This window comes from Mercenaria mercenaria, chromosome 2, assembly GCF_021730395.1.
Source record: "Mercenaria mercenaria strain notata chromosome 2, MADL_Memer_1, whole genome shotgun sequence".
Taxonomy (NCBI): domain Eukaryota; kingdom Metazoa; phylum Mollusca; class Bivalvia; order Venerida; family Veneridae; genus Mercenaria; species Mercenaria mercenaria.
Genome location: NC_069362.1, coordinates 9,881,778 through 9,905,038, shown reverse-complemented (window position 1 = coordinate 9,905,038; position 23,261 = coordinate 9,881,778). Strand labels below are relative to the sequence as shown.

At 34.1% G+C, this 23,261-nt stretch overlaps 1 protein-coding gene across 2 annotated transcripts; it reads right to left on the bottom strand.

Annotated features, from left to right (window-relative positions):
- Nucleotides 1-7,788: 7,788 nt before the first annotated feature.
- On the bottom strand, nucleotides 7,789-22,915 carry LOC123561956 (folliculin-interacting protein 2-like). Of its 2 annotated transcripts, XM_053529387.1 has the most exons (20): nucleotides 22,761-22,895; nucleotides 22,224-22,513; nucleotides 21,827-21,941; nucleotides 21,195-21,296; nucleotides 19,494-19,594; nucleotides 19,112-19,177; nucleotides 18,387-18,478; nucleotides 17,969-18,067; nucleotides 17,406-17,563; nucleotides 16,993-17,081; nucleotides 16,379-16,505; nucleotides 15,709-15,881; nucleotides 15,275-15,445; nucleotides 13,525-14,799; nucleotides 12,794-12,904; nucleotides 12,216-12,384; nucleotides 11,599-11,660; nucleotides 10,968-11,103; nucleotides 10,601-10,710; nucleotides 7,789-10,074 (listed from the first exon to the last, which is right to left on the bottom strand). In XM_053529387.1, the coding sequence occupies exons 2-20, from the start codon at nucleotides 22,316-22,318 to the stop codon at nucleotides 9,993-9,995; spliced, it is 3,333 nt and encodes a 1,110-aa protein (XP_053385362.1). In that variant the 5' UTR covers nucleotides 22,319-22,513; nucleotides 22,761-22,895; the 3' UTR covers nucleotides 7,789-9,992. The 2 variants fall into 2 exon arrangements, with proteins under 2 accessions (XP_053385362.1, XP_053385365.1); XM_053529390.1 differs by lacking the exon at nucleotides 22,224-22,513 and having other exon boundaries at nucleotides 22,761-22,915.
- Between the last annotated feature and the right edge of the window lie 346 nt (nucleotides 22,916-23,261).

Here is a 23,261-nt window from a genome sequence, read left to right as displayed (position 1 = left end):
GATTTGTTTTGATGGTTACTGTCGCCGGTACGGCCATTCCTGTCACACAAATGTTAACATGGCATGAACAGGGTCTGTTTCGTGTCCGGTCCATAACTGTTATTCATTAAGGGAATATAATATCACTTGGCATAAATGTTCCCCATGATAGGATGACATGTCATGCACAAATCCCGGATCCCTGGCTCAACGGTCAAGGTCACAATTGGGGGTCAAAGGTCAACTGGACTTTTTTCCTGTCTGATCCATAACTCTGCCATCCATGAAGGGATTTTAATATTAATTGGCACAAATGTTCCCCATGATGAGACAATGTGTTGTGCGCAAAACCTGGACCCCTAGCTCAAAGGTCAAGGTCACAATTGGAGATCAAAGGTCAATAGGTTTTTTTTCCTGCCCGGTCCATAACTCTTGTCATCCATCAAGGGATTACAGTATTACTTTGCATAAATGTTCCCCATGATGAGACTACCGGTATGTGTCGTGCGCAAATCCAGAACCCTAGCTTAAAGGTCAAGGTCACACTGGGAGATCAAAGGTCAATAGGATTTTTCCTGTCCGGTCTGTAACTTTGTCATGCATTTAAATATCAGTTTGCACAAATATTCCCCCAGATGAGACAACATGTCATGTGCAAAACACGGACCCTTAGCTGCAAGGTCAAGGTCACACTCGGAAGTCAAAGGCCAAAAGGGCTTTTTTCCTTTCCAGTCTGTAACTCAACAATCCTGAAAGGGATTTTAATATTACTTGGCACAAATGTTCACCACCATGAGACAGAGTGTCATTCCCAAGAACCAGGTCCCTAGGTCTAAGCCCAAGGTCACACTTAGAGGCCAAAGGTCAAATGCAAGAATGACTTTGTCCAGAGCATTTCTTCTTCATGCATGGAGGGATTTTAATTAACTTGGCACAAATGTTCACCACCCTTTTTTTTAGAATTACATCCATTAGTTGTTACTATATCAGATTATATTGTAACTTTTTTATTACTTGCCATAAAATATCCATATGAAAACAACTGTAGGTTTTATTATAACATATTGTATATAAAGTACAATATTGTTTATAGATCATTGACATATATCAGTTCAGCATGTTATACTGCAGTAGAGAAAATTAGGTGCCTTCCAGTAGGGAATTTTGAATTGCATGGCAATACTTAATTCACTTGTTAAATATCTGGAATGTCAAAATGTCAATTTTTTGTTGTGTTAAGCTTTCTCCAGTTGACTTTCCCTGCCCCACTGCTAATGTTAACACTTCATGGTTCATCTGCTGTGCACTACATGTATGCCATGTCATCACAACAAACATTTATGCAAAATAATTCAAACAGCTCAATGCATGTCAAAGTTACAACCCATAAACACCTAATCTGACCTTTCCCTTTGCTGAATCTGTTTTAGTATGCAGCATGTCTTCATGTAGTGAAACTTTCTAGAAAGTCAATTAAACAAGAGGCCCAACTGGGCCCATGTCACTCATCTGAGGACGTTCACCTTTCGACCTTACACGTTTTTAAATCAATTTCAGAAAATTTATTTTCTAGAAAATGTCATCCAATTTGAGATAGAATGATATAGTGTAGACCAAACGTAAGGATTTATACCAAAAAGGCAATCTGAGAAGCAGTTTTTGTCAAAGTAAGTTTTGAGAAACTCCTTTCAAGTAAAAACCTAATGAAAGATGATGGGCACAGCACCATAACAATAGGTTACCTTTGGTTCAGGTGAGCTAAAATTCTTGAATGATTGGCTGATTTATGGATAAAAACAAAAGACAATTTTAATTTGATCAAGTGCAATCAGGCCTTCCTCCAACTTAACATTTACATAAATATTTCAAAATCCCTGGGTTGATGGCATTCGTGGTGGATGTGTACTAGACTTTGCAAACCTCAAACCTGTGAAAGTGACCTTGAACTCGAGTGACAGGGTCTAGTTATCGCACATGATACGTCTTGAACATTAATGCAGTCATTTAAGACAACATATGGATCAGACACTGATGCATGACCTTTGGTCAAGGAGTCACTCAATGTGAAAACCCTTTGTGCAAATTTAGAGTCCAGGCAAGATCCTGACCATTAACTTCTGACCTCTGTCTTGTGTGTGAAATGTCTTACTTAAGACAACCTAAGCACATATCTGATGGATGAATGTGCAAACACCAAACTGCCTTTTAACATGCAAGTCAAGCTAAATGCAAGCAGACACACAAGATAAAATCATTGGGATATTAATTGGCTCTTAAACCTCATAGCTGTCCAAGAACAAACAAAACTAGGAAGAAATTACATTTCAACTTTTTTATTGCATTATTGCACTACAATGAAAATAAATAATTATGAATATGACTGCAGCATAATGACAAATAGTAACATACATATCAATGCAACCTGTTTCATAATCACCTTAACAATGATCTTTGCAAACCTGTATGTATTACAATTATTCCAACTGAAAGGATTTACATCATTATGATAAATTTGTTAATACTGCATCTATTCTGCTGAAATAATCATAAAATGGTTCTTTATCAGTAATTAATACATAAAACAAATTTTTATTTGATACAAATGTTAAAACTGGTTTAAAGACCTAGACTTTTTATTGATAAAGCATATTTTTAAAACTGTGGAGTGACTGTGGTAGATCATTTGAATATATTGGACTTGAAGATGCAATGTATAGGTGGCTTGGTTGATTAAAGAATGTGTTTATTTGTTGAACACAATGTTTAATGACACTTATAATAGATTCAGGTCATGTTACTGTTACAACGTTACTGTTGTCAGCATTTTTGGATTCTTTCCCTGGGCTTATGTTTTCTACACCATAAACAGTGAACTTCTACGCCTGAATCTGAGATGAAGCACTATTGACTTAAGCCACTCTGTTTAATCATCTTTAAGAACAACCTTACCTAGGCATTGAGCCTGTTACTTTCTGATTTACATGTGTTATACAACTCAGCTGATCAAGGTGGGTTGATTCCTTACCAATATATGTATTTATTTCAATGCAAGACACATAGTTGCATATGCAGCATAGCAGATTTAGAAAACACAGACAGACATGTGTATATGTAGTTTTAGGAATTGGCCAGTGGATGATATTTTAATGTGTAAAATAAATAAATATGCAATAATGTTTTATTATATTTCCAAAGTAGAATTTGTATTTAACATTAAAGTAATTGAGCAAATATCTGCTGTCTGAACCTTATCCTTTCAACGGATGCTAACAGCTGTTATATAAATGACTTACTTATCACCCATCCATACATCCTTCATTTGGCATAATACATCACAGTATTTATATGTTTCAAAAAATAATTTTGTTACAATTTTGAAGTAATCTCAAGCATCAACTTAAAATGATCTTCCTGTGACTAAGGAACTGGATTGTAATGATGCCCAGTAATTTCCATACAATTAAGATCTCTCCGATTTCTACTTCAGTAGTCTCTGAATATTACTGTGGCTCATATAAGCATGTGACTTTCCGTACCATTCCGGAAACTCCAGAATTGCATACAGAGACTATGTTATTAAAATGACACTCTTGATTCTATTATGGGTCCGCTACCTATTAAGAAATGCAGTTGTGGTGGAAATGAAAAAGAATGATGTACACACTTGTATTAGAGTGGTGGAACCTATGCTCGTGGTATTCCTATGCTCGCGATATTTCGATAAATATTCTTTCTGCAGAAGCACTGATAAAAAATATTTCATCATGCTATGTTCAACACCGGTCAGTGGTGAAATGCCTTTACAACAAACGTAGCGATACCCGCGCGTGCCGCTCACGTGACGTATACAGCAGCCGATACATTTTACACAATCTGTATCCGTCGCACAAATCTCACACAAATATGTCAAAATCACTAACTAAAGTTAGTTTTTTTAGAAATCATGCATTACATTCAGATATAAGATACATTTAAGAGCAAGATGGGATGAATGTGACGCCTGGCTACACTACGATAGCCTTGCGAACCATGAAAAGATCGATGTTGATCTTAGTATTTTGACAAAGTCCAAATTAGTACAGTAAAATGGTGTAAAAATACTTCAGAAAATGGGAAAAGTATGAAACTTGGTACATAACTACTTTAGGGCAAAATACTAAAAATGAGCATGAGACCCACTCCGAAAAATCAAATATGGCCGAAAAATCCAAGATGGCCGCCATATATGTATATATTTTCAAAAATACATAATATTATAGATAAAATTTCTATTGACACTTACAGTCATCAATATGATAAGCTAAAACCACCTGCCTGAATAAATCCAAACATATTATATTAACAAGAATACCGCTCTTCCAACAAAAATGAAAAAAGTTGTCTCCCTTGGATAAAATGTGCTATTAAGCAGAAGAAAAGTCATAATGCATTTATATGAATCAAAATTAAGTATATAATGGTAACTGGCATATCAAGAATGTTTAAAATGGCAACAGTCCTGTGCAGAACTTTACAACAATTGTAAATTAATTAATTATAAATACATTCGAACTTCGGTAACTGGAACCCATCAGGACCGACTAAATTTATTCGAATTATCGGTAGTATGAGTGATCGAAAAATATATTATAAAGGAATTTGTGACGATAGATTAATTGAAGAATGGTGTTCGAATTATCAGAGTTTGAGCAAACGAAGTTTTAGTCTGTAATGTGTATTAGTGAATAAATGACATGTGTTTCACTTTGTCATTAGTTTTCGTGACTCAGAATTTGTAAGTGTTGCTGTATTCATTTCAATTTATTTACACTAAGAGAACTAATGACACTTAATAAAACTATATATTTCATTAATTATGTTAGTGTGATAGACCATGTGAACATCCCTGGCCTGTCAGATCATGATTTCTTTGGGACAAAGTCATTGCCGGTTGATCAGCGTAATCAAATTTACATTTGCATGTTCCTGTAATATTCTGTTTTTGTCAAATTGTAGCACATTGTGCCATAACAATGGTTTTATAGTTTAATGTCATAAGCATATAATGTACAGTCACTAATGCCCTGATCACTCTCAGGCAAAGACCATGAAGATTATACTGCTTCCTGAAAATTTTGACGCGGTGGGGACGGGGATCAATCTCGAAAAATGTGCAGTTCTAAAGTTCATACTGCGCGCTTTTAATATCCTTGCCAGGTTCTCATGGCGTCTAACACGTTCAAATTTATTTTCTTACCACGCGCTTCTTCATGTCCAGTGTGTTCTTACTACATTCTTAGTACATCAGTCAGATTGCACCTCTCGCTTACCATGCTTTAACCATATGCTTATCACCTTTTCACTGCATTCGTCGGCTACTTATAAATACTACGCCATGCGCCTCTTTTTTTTTATTCCTTCTGCAAGTTATATTGACATGATTGTGTCCGCATCTACACTCAACAACCATAAATTACAATAAACGACGACCCACACCCCACCCCAACGCCCCAATAAAGAAAAAAGAGCAGTCTTATAGAGAGACTGCGGTAGAATAAGCAAAAGCAGTGTGAAGGATATACGGAGGTCCAAAAGTCCACTACAAGCTGCCATTGCTGCTGAGTCCATGATTATGTGGCAATTCCTGATGATGTTCGATACCCATTGCTGATTGAAAACGAAGTGATTGGGAATCGGATCCAGTATTCATACTCAATTTTCAGAATCTGAACCTATCATGGTGAGAACCTGCTGCAAACGTGACATAGATGTGTTAAGAACCGAAAGAACGTATTAATAACCTTATGCGGTATACTACAATGTGGCATGCACGTAGCATGGTCATAGCACACAAGCGTAGATAAATTGTAGTAAGAACTCCATTGACGTAGCAAGAAGGCAATGATAACCCAATGACAGCGCAGTGAGCGCGCATACAGCCTTTCCCGTCCGCACCACGCTTGTACTATGTCCTACTAGGTTTTAGTTACATCATTACTACGTCCTTCCTGCTTCCTGATTAGACCGCGTTCTCACTACATTTGTTTTGAACATGTCCAAAATTCGACCGCGTTCTCTACACTCATGGAGACCATAATTATCATGTTCTTATCGGAGTCTACTGTATTTCTTCTACATTGTACAAGTTCTTACTGCGTCCTTCTAGTTTTTACGACGTAGTGGGAACGTGGCTGAGTGTAACGGGGGTATAAATTAAGAGCAGAATCTATCATTTCTACAAGAAAAATGTGCTCTAATATCTATTTCTGGACATTTTACTGAAATTAAAATGAAATTAAATGTGAGTACTTGAGGATTTTTCTAATGAGCACAGGTACATTCGAAACACAATTTTAATACCAATTTAAATTACTAGTTTTAAGACGACAAATATTATCTATTTACCAGTTGTACCTCCAGTTAAGCAGTCTAATGTAAGAAAAACACCGTCTTGTCAAAGAAAACTAACCAGTACAGCTCGCGCTTACCGGTGAATCAAGCTTTTAAATGCATTTTCTACATCTTCCTACAAACAAACTGTTCGTATTGTATTTCTGGGGTATAAATGGAGGCTTTCGATACTCTTCTTTACAGCAAAACATGTCAAGTAGCTTGATCAACCATCTGTTCACATATAGATTAGGGCTATAATGTGCATTCCTGCATCGTCTGCTACACCTCTTGAACATACTAAAAAAGGTTTCCCATGAGGTCGGGCACATATGGGTGTCGGGTGTTCCATCACTTTCCTAAAATTCCTAGTCAAGATAAATAAGGCTGACCAGAGAGATCTTTGATATATTGGAACCTTTTCAATAGTTTTTGTCTCAAGTACCCGAGTCTCGTACCAACAGCTCCTCAAGTGCATTTGCAACCTCGATAAAGGCTGTGGAGGAAAACGTAATTTGTCAAACGTGCTGAAATGCTCTGCACTGCCTTATGCAAGTTAACTAAAGTTGTCGACAATCTCGTGCTTGTGTTTACTGACAAGAGTATCTGACATGTACCTTATTTCAGATTTCAGCTCACTGTTCAGAGTAATATATTTCACAGAATAGTTACTAAGTGTTGTCCATGAAAGCAACTTTTATATTTTCAGCCTTACTCTTCTCTGTTACACAGTTAGCAATTTATTACGCAGACATTGTGACTGCGGGTGCATAATAAGGAACATTGTTTCATTTGATCCTACTAGCCCGTCGCTATAATCTATTCTTGCATTTCGAAGTCCCAAACTGAAAGGGGTAGTTGTCGTACTTGGTGTCAAAGAAACTACAATTTTATATAGCAACTAAGTTAATTGACCTTCACGTTCTCCATATTACTTACCATCTATAAACAAGGTTTCATAAAGAAGTCTTTAGAATTTGCAATTTTGAAGTTATTGAAGAATCCGCTATTTGCAAATGATGGACTGACATACAGACGGACAAAATGATGTACAAGAGGAGAAAATAAGATAACAAGCATGTTCTCAATTTGTCCCTCTGTCTATGTAAAATTTCTCAAGAAACAATCTCTCCTTGTTTTAAAGAAATGCAGGTTGACACTTTGTGTCATATTCGTGCACTATTTGTTGCCATAGCAACAACATATGTTGCCATAGGAACAAATTTAAATGACATTGGCATTCTCTGCATTGCCATCTATCCATGTACCACGTATCATGAAAAATTCTGCTGTAGTTTCAAAGTTCAAAGTATCCCACTCTGCATGGCTGATGTATTGACATGCATACAGGGGCAACCCATATGCCCCATCTGGCTAAATACTGGTAAGGGAATAACAACAATGTTTCAATATGCTGCTGTGGAGGGAATTCAAGTGAAATAATATAAATTACATATATTAAAACAAAATATTCTTTAAAATATGAAAACTACACAATGATAATATTAAACTAAGTTTTAAAGGTTAGATTTTTGCCGTTACCATGGAAACAGAAAGAAACTAACATCATTTGAATTGTTATTTTTGCATTTGATGCAAATTTAGGATTTATTTTATTATATACATTTATATTTAGTGCATTTTGGGGATGAATGTAAATATAATGACCTTTCATTAGAATCTTCTAAAGTAAATATTGAGTTTTGGTGGCCATTTTGGAAAATGGCCGCCATATCGGCCATCTTGACAGATATCAAATGGGTCCCATGAAAAAAATGTTTCTAATGCTTTAATAAATAGCTGTGCCAATTTTGGTGCTTTTCCCATTTTCTGAAGTATTTTGGCATTTTCTGTTACGAATTGATCGCACTAAATGGTTCTTTCTGAGATGTAGGGAGGAGTAAATTTCCTAAACAAAAAAAGAAGTGTAGAAAACATTAGCGAGTTAATCACTGTCGTTGTTTGAATCTTTAATACTTGAACATTCTGTTTTTAAACAACATTATTATACGTTTTTAAGCTTTGTTCTAATAGTGACTCTTTTTCTGTAAGGGAAATATACACATAGAGGCACATACTAAATATTATCCTCATTTCTTTTGTTTTTCACATAATAAATGAGTAATGTGCTAAATATTATATTCGCATATGCTTGTTTGTTCATTTTAAGCCTGCTGAATTTTTTTTTTCGTCCTTAGTTTAATCGATATTACATACCGCCAGCATAGGTTCCCTTCAGGGCGAATTTTCACCTTTTCACGTATGCCGTGTCGATAGCTCACGAGACGACCAAGTCACGTGATGACGCACATCAACAATATGTTTCGATAAAAGGAGGATAACTTTAAGTTTTTGCATAGGCAAATCGAAATAATATTTTTTTCTTGCTTCTTAAAAAGATTATATATGTACAAAATACCGCGAGCATAGGTTCCACCACTCTACATATTAACTAGTATGGAACCCTGAAATATTGCTTTAAAAAATACCAGTAGGATTTAAAACATAATTATGACCTCTTGAGCTTGTGTATTTCAACAACTTAGCTGCACTATTGCAGTTGCTAAGCAATATAAACATACAATTATTACACAATCCAGTAGTGAAATAAAACATGAAATTTCAGTCCATGCAGCATTTTAAACCTTTACCCTGCTAAGTTTCTGAAATGGACTGGCCTATCATTCAATATGGGCAGTACCATTTATTATTCGCATGGGTGTTCATTGAAATTTACTGACTGAATAGTGAAATGATGCAGAATCACATGCCGCCAGCAGGCTAAAGGTTAAGTGTTACCACCTAATTCCACAAAAACATACAACACTTTGAGTGTTACAATTACACACAAATAAATGAAGACGCTTTAAAGCAAAACATTTTATATTCATAAAAGACACATTCCAGGTATAAGATAATTATTTCCTAATTAATACTGCTGCATTCTAGACTGCCATTAGAAAAAAAGAGATACTAAACACTACACTAGCACCTTCTCTTAAGCAAATGCATTTCAACAACGGAATTCAAGCTAGTACACTATACGATCATGTAAAATTCAGATTTAATACTTGAAAAACCCTTCAGTCAATGGCTGTGAAGTGTTTACATTTACATACAGACAGGTTTTCTCGCTTTCTGCAAAAGCCTACAAAGGTATGAAAAGACATAATTACTTGGTTAAACCTCGGCAGTTTTTAATATGTAACACAAAACGTTATAACTAAATATCTACCAATATAGCTTTTACTGTCAATAGCACCACTAAATATCAACTAAACATATTATACATTTTTCTGAAAATCCTTTCTCTCTGAGACTGTATAGCAGCATACATCTGAAGTTATCTCCCCTTAACTTTACAATCAAACATCAACTAGTCAACTACTTATCTTGAGGCTTCTCTGACCAAACACTTTTTCTGTCACAAAAATGTACAACGTAATTTTTACCCCTGAACTTTTGTATCATCTTAGTCTTAAACAAAGCATGCGGCTTTTTACTGTTTGATTTTCAAGTCCCTTTCCTCCAGGGGAAATAACAATACTTTTTTCAAGGTCAGCAGCTCCGGGTTGAGCTTCTCTGCTACCTTATTTACTTCTGTTCTTGCTTGTGATTCATCATCCTACTTCATAGTTCTAGTATCAGGACAGACAAACTAGTGGAAAATTTGGTGTGTGTGTTCCAGAAATTGCAACTAGTAAGGGGAGATCACTCCTTTCTAATCTGAAATATAAAAATAGATATAAATGAGCAATCAATTCTTATTAATTTTATACTGACAGCAGGACTGGTGTTTAATTGCTGCTAATCTGACAATTCTACATTTTGAAATGGACTTATGAAGTTTAGGAATGATCAGTCAATAACAACTTGTATATTATGTAAGTAGAAGGTACTGTACACCTACCTAGAAAAATTCAAGTTCTTTGATAAGTTATTTGTGTTCAGACAAGCAACTCTTATTGGTTATGTTAGAATTTTTGGATAGTAAGTTTTAACTGTGTCAGGTTTACAGTTAAATCAACATTTGACGTGATATTACAACACCTGTAAAGAGATTCCAGCCAGGCAAATAGGTGACATCACCAATTTTGTGCAGTCAGCTATACGGCTTCTTAATATTATGATAGAATTTAACTCTAAGTAAGAACAAAACCAACATCAGTGATGAAAAAGGTGTTCAAATTTTGCAACCACAACCACAAGGTCATAGAGACAACTTTTAGAATGGCACTTTTCAATATCTTACCTATACATGGCAAGCAGATCTGATACTTTCTTGTTTTTCTTCAAACATTCCGCCATCATTTTACTCTTGAAGTAAATTTCTTGTAGGCGGTCTTCTAAATGCATGATACACTGAAGTATTGAAAACATTTACATTAATCTTATACTGTAAACAAAGAGAAAACCTGCGGTATATCAACAATACATTTAACTTAAATAGATGTTTTTTTGTAGGTTAGTTTCAGGTAATTGTGCAAATTTTGTGATTCACACATTTCATTACAGCTGGCTTATTTCATGATTCAATCAATGTTTACAAACCTTAAATCATGTCAGGATATTATTTTAGTAAATTTCTAAAATTTCTACGTGTAATATATTAAACTTACAAATTCCGGGCTCATCTTGAGCTTTGCCATACTGACTACAGATTCTATACAGTTTGAGATAAGTTGTGAGGCTACACATGTATGTGGTCCACTGCCTGCTTTATCTATATGCTGACTGCTATACACATTCACTGACCTACAAACAAATATAGTAACACAAAGTTTTATTATTAGTAAGCTATACATTATGTTTCACATTTTCTGCCAACAAACATGCAATAAGCCCATAAAAAACTATCATCAGTTCAAATAACATGTTTTGACATTAGAACAACTTATTCGAAATTTTTCCAACTGTATACTTACGAAATACAGATATTTATGTCTCAAAGACCTTTTCCAGTTTTAACATTCTTTTCAAAAGGATGTAGATTCAAGACTTAAAAAAATTAACACTGGGACAGCTGTTAGACAAAATATTTATCCACAAATAATAGACCCGAGTTCAACTTTTTCTCATATGCATCAGTCTGATAAATCCCATTCCCAATCCGCACCCCCACCCCCACAACTTGGCACATACTTTTTGACGATTTAAAATTAAGATAGTTAATGCTGTTAAAAGCTCTACAGAGCTTATTTGAACTGGTCTAGAACTTAAATAATGTTTACTTTTTATTTGTAAGCTTACCAGTTGTCTGTGTCAGCCACCACACACACAGCTTCTCCTATTGGTTCATCCAACACAGAATACTGAAAATATATTTTATCATAATGAACTCATTTATCATAATGAACTAACAACCTAGGCTGAAAGAAATAATCTTTTATAATACCCTGCTGAACAGGCAAGGTTGGCAGCACTGCATATGTTCATCTGCAAAAATTCTTATCAAGAATGCTCCATTTTAATTTTCCTGACATAGATTATAATGGTCTGCCATAAAAAAATAACAATCGTATTGTCTCTAAAGGTAACAGATAATTTTTTTGCATGAGTAATTAAGAATCAGGTGTACATATCGCGGTTATATAACAATCTTAAGACTTTTTGAGGTCAATGAATATGAAGTAAAAATTATTAACCCTTTGCCTGCTGGCAGCAGTAATTCTGCCTTTGCGACCAGTGCAGACCAAGATCAGCCTGCACATCCGTCAGTAAATTTTCAGTAAACACCCCTTCGAATAATAAATGGTATTGCCCAAATTGAATGATGGACCAGTCCATTATAGAAATTTAGCAGGCTAAGGGTTAATGGCATGCAGACTAATATTTTCTTCAGTGAAAAATTACATGTATGTACATACCTGAAGAGCCATCTTGATATCTTTGGCCATCTTCTCTTCAAAATCTTTATCTGATGTTCCATGCAGCACAAAGTCTGACATGTAGTGGTCAGAGTAATCAGCCAGGAGTGAGCGACCAAAATTCTTGTCAACTTCTTTCTGACTACTGCAGCTAACTTCTGGGCTCAAGCTGTAAAACACAATGAACAAGTATTTGTAATTGTCCTAATACAAGATAAATATCAACACTATGGTATGCAACTTCAATGACATAGATTCTATAGATTTCATAAACTTGATCAAAAATACAGATCTTTGTTGTTTTTTTTTGTTGGGTTTAACATCGCATTGACACAATTATAGGTCATGCAGCATTTTTTCAGCTTTGGTATAGCCACCAAATATACAGATCTAAATCTACTGATATGTAATAAATAAGATGTCAAGCAAAACAGCATAAATGAACACATATTTTTTACTTAATAAAACTGGTCAACTCTCGCCTATAACCCTAAAACTGGCTGGATACTCCCAACACTTCCATCTATGTCAGCAATTAAAGGTATGCATATAATTAATAATGGTTAAGGAAAACATACACAGGTAAAGGTAGTTCCTGGCAATAAGCCCGCGGATCCATGAGGTCAAAATCAAAACTGCTCATAGAAGACATATGACGTCTCTTTCCCAGCTCTGTTGGTGTTACTGGCCTGAAAAACAGCATGTTTCTATTTAAAATAAAACTGATACTCTTTTCCTTTAAATGCTCTTAAGATTAAAAAGCATCCTTCAATTGTTTAACCCTTAGCCTGCTTGCAGCAATTGATTCTGCCTTTGCGACCGGTGCAGACCAAGATCAGCCTGCACATCTATGCAGTCTGATCATGGTCTGCACTGTTCGCTATTCAGTCAGTAAATTTTCAGTGAACACCCCTTGGAAAAATAAATGGTATATGGACCAGACTAATTTAGAAATTTAGCAGGCGAAGGGTAAATTATACTAGCTTCATCACTACAACATTCTTCACTATATATTATTCAAATAACAATACAATGTACAACCTAATCAGGAATTCCCTTTATAGGTATACAACATTTATTTTCTAAGAAAGTAACTAAAGAAAGAATGATTAACTTTTCAAATCACAAAGCTGTTATAAAATTTTGTTTAATAGAACAAGTAAAAACTACATCTCAGTCAACAAGTTTTGTTAAAACAGACAGCAGTGCCTCAAGTTCAGTGACCATATCAGTGAGACATACTAAACAGTAAAACTAAAAGCAAGATATCAACTTTTGTATTGTCTAAAGAAGTTGATAAAATACAAACCTGCATCGTCCTGGCAGATTTTTATTTGAAGATTCTGAAATCTGTCTTGAGAGGGAAAATCTTCGATGTTTATATGACTGATCTAATGAACCAAGACGGACCCTATGAGATCTTTCACTATCCCCTTTACCATGACTAGAGTCTGTTTTAACTGCTGTTAGATCTGGAAGAGAGGGGGCTTTATTTGGGTCATCGTCATTCCAGCATGGAGTAGTCTCCCCTGATAAATATCGGTATTTCTTTGGGGGCAATGCAACAACTCTGTCTTTTTCGTCAACTTCATCGATGGTTTTCGTTTCTATTCCCTCATCAAAATATTCATTAAACATACTATCACTTCCTTTTTCCCTGAAAATTGACTTGATTTCTTCATGTGAAAGCACTTTACCCACGTGCTGAGGAATTTTCATATCCTTTTCACCTGGAGGTAGCATATTTGTAACTTTAATATCAACTGCTTTACGACTATGACCAGCTTTCTCAACTTTTGCATCTTCAACAATCTCAGCCATGGAAAGTTTACATCTTTCCATTGCAACATTAACATTTCCACTTTCATTCAAATTCCCGTTACATGAAAAATACTGAGTATTTTGAGATTCGTCGTTCGGAATTTTCAAACTTAGTCTCAAGCTATCCTTCTTTCTTTGCAATTTCTGTTTATCAGTAGGATCCCTGTTTTCACAATCTGAAGTTTCACCGGTATTATTTTTATCACAGAAACAAGTATCAGAACTCACATAAAAAATACTTTTGCCAAACCTATTGCTTTCGAGGTCCTGAGAATTTCTGTTGCTTTCACAAGCCTGGCAAAGTCTCCCTTTACTTGACACATTGTCAATTCCCTGGTTATTACTATTGCAATCTCTTTCCGAATCATTTGACACAGATTTTGCCCTGTCACTCAATAAAGAGTCCAATCTCATTGATTGAAAAGGCGGTAAATCAATTTCATTTATTTCTGAAAATGGGATTTTAGCATAGGAATTCACTGGTGTAGGACTCGATGGCTCAAGTGTTCTATTATCACCATCGTTTGAAGGACTCTGTGCACACTGCACCAAATTTTTATCACTATCACATGGACTTTCTGCTGAGAAATTTAATTTCTCAAGGTATGTCTCTAGGCAACCCTGTTCTGTAGCTTCTAGAATGTCACTACATCTGATGAAGTAAGTAAGTATGTAGAGAATCTTTTTCACTAGATCTGCCTTTTTCCCAACTATAACAGTTCTTGACAGTTTTAGTGGAAATCCTATGGCACCGTATAAATCCCTGAAAATGCATATTAACTGTTATATTACAGACACACTGTTTGAGCTATATATACTGACATTAGATCAGGCTACTTTATTTCCTGTGAACAAATCCTGAAAATGGTTCTTAAATCATTGTTTGAATGAGAAATATCTGAATTATGAAGCACTAATGAAGGAATTAACACCCAGCAGCACAGTATGATATACATGTATATTCTACATCATGGCACAGAAACTCCCACATTAAAAAGCCTAGGCTTCCTAAAGTGTTCAACTCAGTCTGTTCATGAGAAAGATATGTCAAAGCAGTTAAATTCACTAAAATCAGCACACTTGCTAAAGTGAACAAACTGGTGACATACTTTGTCACAGCAAATCTGTAGCAGTAAATGAGAAATTTTGCAAAAAATATTAAATGATCATTTAATAAAAAACATTTATCACATGTAACCTCCAGTAATGTCTAGAAAATAGTTAATGTAAATACATACCCAAGTTGGGCCCAGAGAGGGTTATAAGGATGAGATTTGGCTAGTGTGTCGACCCACTTTGCGGAATGTTTATCAAGGTATGTTGCCGACGGTGAACCACCTGCCGGCATCACAGTAGGTACCCAGGCTAAATGATGAGTCAGCACCGCAGTGATGAGAGTACTCATAAAGCTGAAATATACAACAATATAATTGTACAAATGTACCTTAGCTTTGAAAAAAAAAATTACATCAATTATTTTCATTGATATTACAAAGTTAGTTGTTTTAAAATGATGGTAAATAAAAAATAATAAATATGATTTTCAACAAATTTTGTACAGATTAATAAAATTTATCAACAACGTTTAACACAAGAATTAAAATGAATATAATTATAGTTTAAAATAAAGATTTAAACTTAAATGCTAAGCAATAAAATTTCATCAACTTACAAGTTAGTGGATTTATTTTCATATTTGTTGACCAGGAAAACAAATTCTTTTAGGAATTTATCACAGAGCATGTATCTGTAGCTGCTATAAGACATCATATTTAGCCAGACAGGTTCTGACAGCCGTGGTGCTGTGTACAGGTCCGCAATGTCACGCTTAAAACAATCAAATGACTGGAAGAAAAATACAAATTATAATTTTATTTTTTTATAATAATAGCTCTGCACAGCATCAGAAAGGAAATGATATACCAAATCAGACTATGCAGAGTGATGCCTGGACATTTTATACTCTACAACTTGCATACAAACTTTAAATGACATGGAAAAAGAGTTTAAATGATATTCCAAATTGAAAAATTTAATACCTATATTATTCATTAATTGTTCTTTTGACAGATACAACCATTTTTAAAAATTGTGAGATTTCTAAAAATGATAAATCTTTTTAACCGAAAATTCTGGGGGAAAAAAATCAATTTCAACATAAACACTACAGGGAAGCATACATATCTGGTATACTGTATATTCATAAACTCTTTGCATATCTCACAAAGTGAGCATTTACGGTATCTTTAAATACAAAATGTTCTATCAAAGTCCAGTTTAGATATGGTAAACTGAGTCAGCAATTTTGAGGTTAAGTCGAGTCGTTGACTCACATTCCTTACCTCTATTAACCCTGACAGGAAAAGATGGGTCTTTCCACTGTAGTAAGCTTTCTCAACATTTTGTCTCAATTCTTCTAAGTGGCTTTCAAACAAAGCAATATGCGAGAAGAAAAAGTTCTCAAATAACCTGCAATAAAGAGAAGCAAAGGTTTAGTCCAAAGGGCCGTATACATCAATCTGACAGTGCACAATGCAAATCAAAGGTTAAGTACAGACCAGCCTAATTATCACAGCTTGAGCTCAATTTCAAGTGAAAAATTCTAATAATGTTAACAAAGCTAGCAATTACATATGAACATTAATAAATCCACAAACATACAACTGTTCCAAAGTTAAACATACACATAACATGGTGACCTTAAAAATGTAAAATAATTTTTCAGGGAATACTGAGACATATTTTGTTGCCCCCAAAAAATGTCGGCTGCCATATTGGTTATTTCATGGGGAAATGAATTCCCAAATTTTAAAGATTTTTTTCTGTTTGTTGGGATTAGATTTCATGGTCTGAAGCAACTATGAAAATAAGTTGATCATAAATAATATTTCATAATGTAGAAGGCAATCATCATAACTAAAGTAAGTACAAACAAAAATCAGACTGTTAAACTTACCGATTTGCTTCTGGGTTATTCTCATCTATTGTACCAAAGATAATTCCCAGTGCCATTTTACATTTCTTTGATCTACCTGGTGACATGAACTGTGAAAGAAAAGCTTTTTAGTCAATCCTCTTGAGGATAAATGTCATTATGCATCTTGCACGTTTTATATTTCTATAATTACCAACCAAGTGACCTATGGTTCATACTGAACAAAGTATCTAATTGAATGAATAGAGGGGTACTCACAGAACATATATTTTAACAGATATGTATCAAACAGAAATAAACAGTTACTTGGATAATCATCAATGATGTATGTATATCATAAACATTTTAGAAAAATATGTTTGCGAAATAAAGAAAACATGTAACCTTTTACTTAAAATCTACCGAAAAATGATTAACAAGAAATCGTCACCAACCTCTGCCAAAATGTCTTGCTGGCTTTTTCTCCGTCCACAACTTTCAAGAGAGAAATGTTGTCCTCGGTGATACCTCCTTTCACGAGTTAAACTATTACATCCACTGCTACTGCTGCCTGGGGATGGATACGTTGCATGGAAACTTCCACTTGAGTTTACTGAAGATCAGAAAAAATAATCCCAATGATTCAGTGCAGTTTGCAGAAGGATAACTACAAGGATACATGATAACAACACTATTCAGTCCATTCAGTTGCACATTGTACATATATACATTAGCTGTGAATTCATATTTATTCAAGGGTTTAATATTATTTTTTTTTCGTGACTGTGCAAACCAAATAAAGTAAACCCTAACAAATACCATTTCAATTTATCTACAGTACTGTTAAAGTGAAAACTGTATATATATGCAAGTGAAATCTAGGCTTTTTTCTAGAAAAAAAAACTCACTATCATGCTAACTTGGTCAGACACAGTGTTTATTACATGTATATACCCAATCAAATTTTCTTAAAATTGTTAGTACTGGATTGGGTAATCATATTTAGACATAAACTTACAAGAAGCAAGTCCACTGTCCTCATCTATCAAATCCACACTTCTCATCATCCAGCTGTACCTCGGTGACGGAGACGGGACATCCACTGGAACACTCTGAGCTAAAATATCCAGAAAATTTGCCACTTCACACAAACAGCAAAATAAACAGGACATAAAATATAAGGATACAACAGTTGTGACCATAGACAATTATGCATGACATTTCCTCATTAAACATGAAACACTGTCACCATATAAAACATGTATCATGAAGCCGAAAAATTTCACATTGCAGCATTAAAATACTTAGAATTACTATAAACGTTATACTGACAGGTGAAGTTTCAAATTTTATTATCTGCGTATACAATTTGATACAGATCTTAAAATGGTAGAACACCCACAGAGACGAAATTAAAGCAAAGGCTATCTACTTACCAACACCTAAACTGTTTTCTCTACTGTCCTGAGATATAGTCCTTGGTGCAGTAAGGTCAGGCGCACTTGAAAAGTTCAATGAATCTTCATCCCTGTAATCAGAACATTTTAAGGCTTAAATACATAAAAACAATTCTGAGTTAAAACAAACAATACTTTCTTCAAAGACGACAATTTTCTCTTGCCCCTTGTTACAAATTATCCAACATTCACCTTGTAAAATCAAGCTTTCATTAGATATACATGTTTTACATCAAAATCAGTTGCCACAACTGTATTAAAGAGAAATAATTTATATTTACTAACAGTACTGACAAGTCACACTTTCATCCAATTTTAACCTTTACCATGCTGGACACGAATGATTCTGCCTTTGCGACCAGTGAAGGTCATTATCTGCACTGTTGGCCATTCAGTCAGTATCTTTTTGGTAAGCACCCCTTGTAACAGTTAATGGATTGGTACTGTCCAAATTGGAAGACGGACAAGTTCATTACAGAAATTTAGCAGGGTAAGGGTTAAGTTCAAACCACAAGAATATTAAGAAGTGTAAGAAATGTTTTGTACTGAATTAGAATCAAGCATGTTAGGTACATGTACTCATACAAGACAGCTGCATAAAGACACATTATTAATTAAAACTTCAACTAACAATCTTTACAGTATGACTCCTTAAACAGTATATTTTTAGTTGAAGATACATTTATTTGGTAGAATTTACTTACGCAACTGAAAGTCTCTTAGGCTTCTCAGGAATGAATACCTTTGTGAGGATAAGTTCTGGTGGAGATCTGAAAATATCAATAATAATGGTATTATATGTCTTCTTTTTACTAAATGGATTTATTATTTTTATAAACATACATAATGTTCAGAACCAATTCATTTTAAAATGACAATATGCTTTGGCTCAAGTCTTTTAGTCTATACAACTGTTACTTTTCTCCATAAAGACTACTTCAAACTCAGATTATCAGACTTTTTTCATATTTTATTATCAATCATTAGTTTATAAAAGCAATTTAAAACATTTAATATAAACTCAGTGGTGGGCTGCTCTAAGTACAAAGTAGATTATGTACATTAACAGTTTATCATTATACTAACCTGACAACATGAACTTTGAGGGAGGTTCCTCTGTAGGCCACACCCTCTGCACCAAACATGACTTCTTCAAACTTTTTCCCATCTGAACCAGTTTTTGTGGGCTGAAAATATACAAGTTAGAATAAAACTAGAAATGTGAATCCTGTGAGTAATGACATTTTGACAGCAGGACACATATACTGAACTTACAAACAGGAAAAGAACAAGTGACTGTAAATATTTACATAAAATCTTTGACCTCTAAACTGTGACCTTGACCATTGAGCTTGGGGTCTAAGTCTTGTACTTGACGCTTCTTATTATGGTGAATGTCTGTATCAAGTTATTAGAATATCCATCTATATAAACAAAACTACAAAAGAAAAATGAAGACCTTTGACCTCTAAGTGTGACCTTTAAGCTTGGAGTTTGGGTCTTACATTCAAAATGTTAATAACAATTACCGTTTGTGCCAAAATATATAAATATTCATCCATTTATACAAGTTATAGATGTGAAACTTTTGACCTTTTAGAATGACCTTGACCCTTTAGCCAGGGGTCTAGGTATTGTATGCATCGTGCCAAGGTACTTTAATATTTATGTATCAATTGATACATACAGACTGGACAGAACAAAAAGTGTAAATCCTTTGACGTCTGTTTCCTTGACTTCTGAAGTTATACGTCTTCAATGTGATACGTCACCTTGATACGGTGATTGTTTGTGCAAAGTTATTTTAATATCTATGCATGCAATGCCACGAAAAATTATACAGTGAATAAGAAAAATGACATTAAATCTTTGACATCTGAGGGTGGCCTTAGTCTTTAAGCAAGGGATCTAGATTTTGCACAGCAAATGATAGAAAATAAAAGATGCTGATAAAATCCCCCTGATGATTAAAAATCCACGTAAAGGAAATTAAATACAATGAAAAAACACGAGTTTGATACTGAGGTCATACTTATATTTACACACTGAGATAAATCTGAGTTAATCACATGATTACAAGGTGCTAATCTCAATGTAATCTTCACATGATCATCATGATTGATGTACATTACTGCTGATATGAATTCAGAAAGGTGTCAAAATGTAGAACAAGGTCATTGTTTACTTTATATAACACAATACAATTATTATGAGTACTGTTTAATATGTCTTATTTATAGTACATAATGTAGTATGTACATGATTCATGACAGAGTCATAGTTAATGAACTTAAAATGTAATACATGACCAGATCCAACCAAAGCTATATGCATCACATACATATAGTTAAACATTGCATACATTTCCCCCTTTTTAAAAGTATATAATATGCAAAAAATAAAAACAACAAACATCCCTGATCAAAATTGGGTGGTCCATTTCCATGTTTTATCCAGCAGTTTTAACCCCTACCAAGTGTTGCTTTAAAATAATAAAAGTATGTTTTGCCTGCAAATTACCCAGTATCTTAGAAGATTATGAATGCACCAGTACTGACCTCTGATCAAATTATGAATTTGCCAAGAAATCAACCTTGTTCACAACAAAACATTCATAGATTTTGATTAACAAACAATAAGCATCAATGATAATAATCAAAAACATTTAACGATTTTCAGGAATCCTGGAAATACTGATATCCTACACAATGTAGCACCAAGTTTTGTTTGATTTTAAATTCCATGCAAAAAGCTGATCATCTGAGAGAGGCAGCACAAACTTTCTACCTGATAGTTGTGAATTTTCTGATTTGTGACATTCTTTGGAACTTGGCCTTCAGCTACAACATTGAGTTTCTGACCAGGACGGCATTTACCCCATCTGCAGCTCTAAAGAGAAAACAAAGCAAACAGTTTAAAAATTTAAATTATGAAACTATTAGGAATAAATACATATATTTTAACTTTAAGATCTCATGTATACATATTAATCAGTTTTTTTTTTATTTTTGCACAACATTTATTGTAACTTTAGGTAGTGTTTCCCTATGATGACTTTGTTGGAATTCTGGACACTAAGGCATAACCCTAAAGTTCATCATGTTAGGTTACATGCAGTGTGACAATAAGCAATACTAATGAAAAGTTTATATAATAACTTCATGTTAAAGTGTTTAATCTAGCCTCTTTACTCTTAATTTTACCCTTGTAAATATCTCTAACAGCAATAAAGAACATACAATACAAGTAAATAAAGTGTGTGTTTTATAAAATAATAATCCTCTCAAATATCTGTAATTAATTCAGAAATATTCAATCACAAAATACTATCTTATGTCTTAAGCATACTGTTCTAGTAAAGCCTTTGCAATACATTCAGCAAACATCACTTTGTCTCACTTAAATTGAAAGTAACACACCTTTTCCTCTTCCTTTACACATTTAGAATCAAAGATAATCTGTCTACCCTTTCCATCACTGTCGCGGAACAAAACCAATCGGACGGACTTTTCATCAAATTGTGGCTTCTTCCAACTGAAAATTAAAATAGTGTCATTTTGAAATGTCAATAAAATGTTTCTCACAAATAAAAAGTATACTTCATTTTTTATTACATGCTGTGCAGTAATCTTAAGATTATTTAAAACTATATTTAACACCGACTTTAAATAAAATTTGTATCTTGTATCTTGTATTTACAAAGATCTCGTTTATTTTTTTGAAGAAGAATTTTATCATTCTGGTTAATTCTGGACAAGGTTTAACATCACACCAGAACATATGTGAAATGTATGCGTACAGTGGTATAATAATTACCTTTTAATGGAGGTATCATTATGCAAAAATTTTTCCTTCAGAGAGGCATAGTAGTCCGCTGGAAACACTAATCCATTTATTACCGGCATTTTCATTGTCTATTTAAGTCAAAAGAATACTTCAAGATATTTTCCACATCTCTATATGATATCAGTCATGAAATCATTCATTGTCAGTATAATGTTGACAAGTTGTCAGCAACTGATTTAGGTCACATGCTTGTCTTGTGCCCATTCCAACCATGCAGGACACAAAATGTAAACAAACTCAAATTCTTAAATTCCGAGGCACTTAAATTCACAAGAACAATAATAAGACTAAACATGTAACTAGAACCCAACACAAGACAACTTATAAAAATTAATTAAAGATACATGATGATTACAGAGTAACGATAGAAAGTACTAGAGAACTTACAAATCGTTATCTTCACCTGTATCTTGTGACAAACTCGTGACATTTACAAATATTAACCGCGGTTAAAGCAGAACGTAGAGATACAATATGTAGTTAATTAAAATCCACGCTTGTACTTACTCATTTTTAGGATCGCAGTATGAAGGTTTTCGGCTGTTTTGTCTACCAAATTTTCGTGGATTTAGTAATTTTTGAAAAAATGCCATACTGTTTCAATTCTTCGACTCCATTTTCATCATCACATGATAGCTTATCATCCAAAACACATTATGTTACAAGCATTTTGATTGGCTATTAGACATTTTGGCTGTAGGCCAACATTCTATTTTTGGCTTTCAGACTATGCTAGGGCGGATCTTGACAGAGACATTTATAACCGTTTAAATGTGTCTTTATATGAAATGAAAGCACATCTTTGTGTCCGATAGCTTGTCAGTTATCTAGTTATCTCTGCTGTTTTGCAAATTTATTTATTTAATGAAAACTTAGTTTTTAAAAATAATCTCGTAGTTTATTAACTAAAGTGGCACTCTACAGTAAGTTTCTCAGTAGGGTAAATTGAAACATGTCTTAAATCTGTGCAATACAAATATTTTATTTAATTTAAATATTTACATTAAG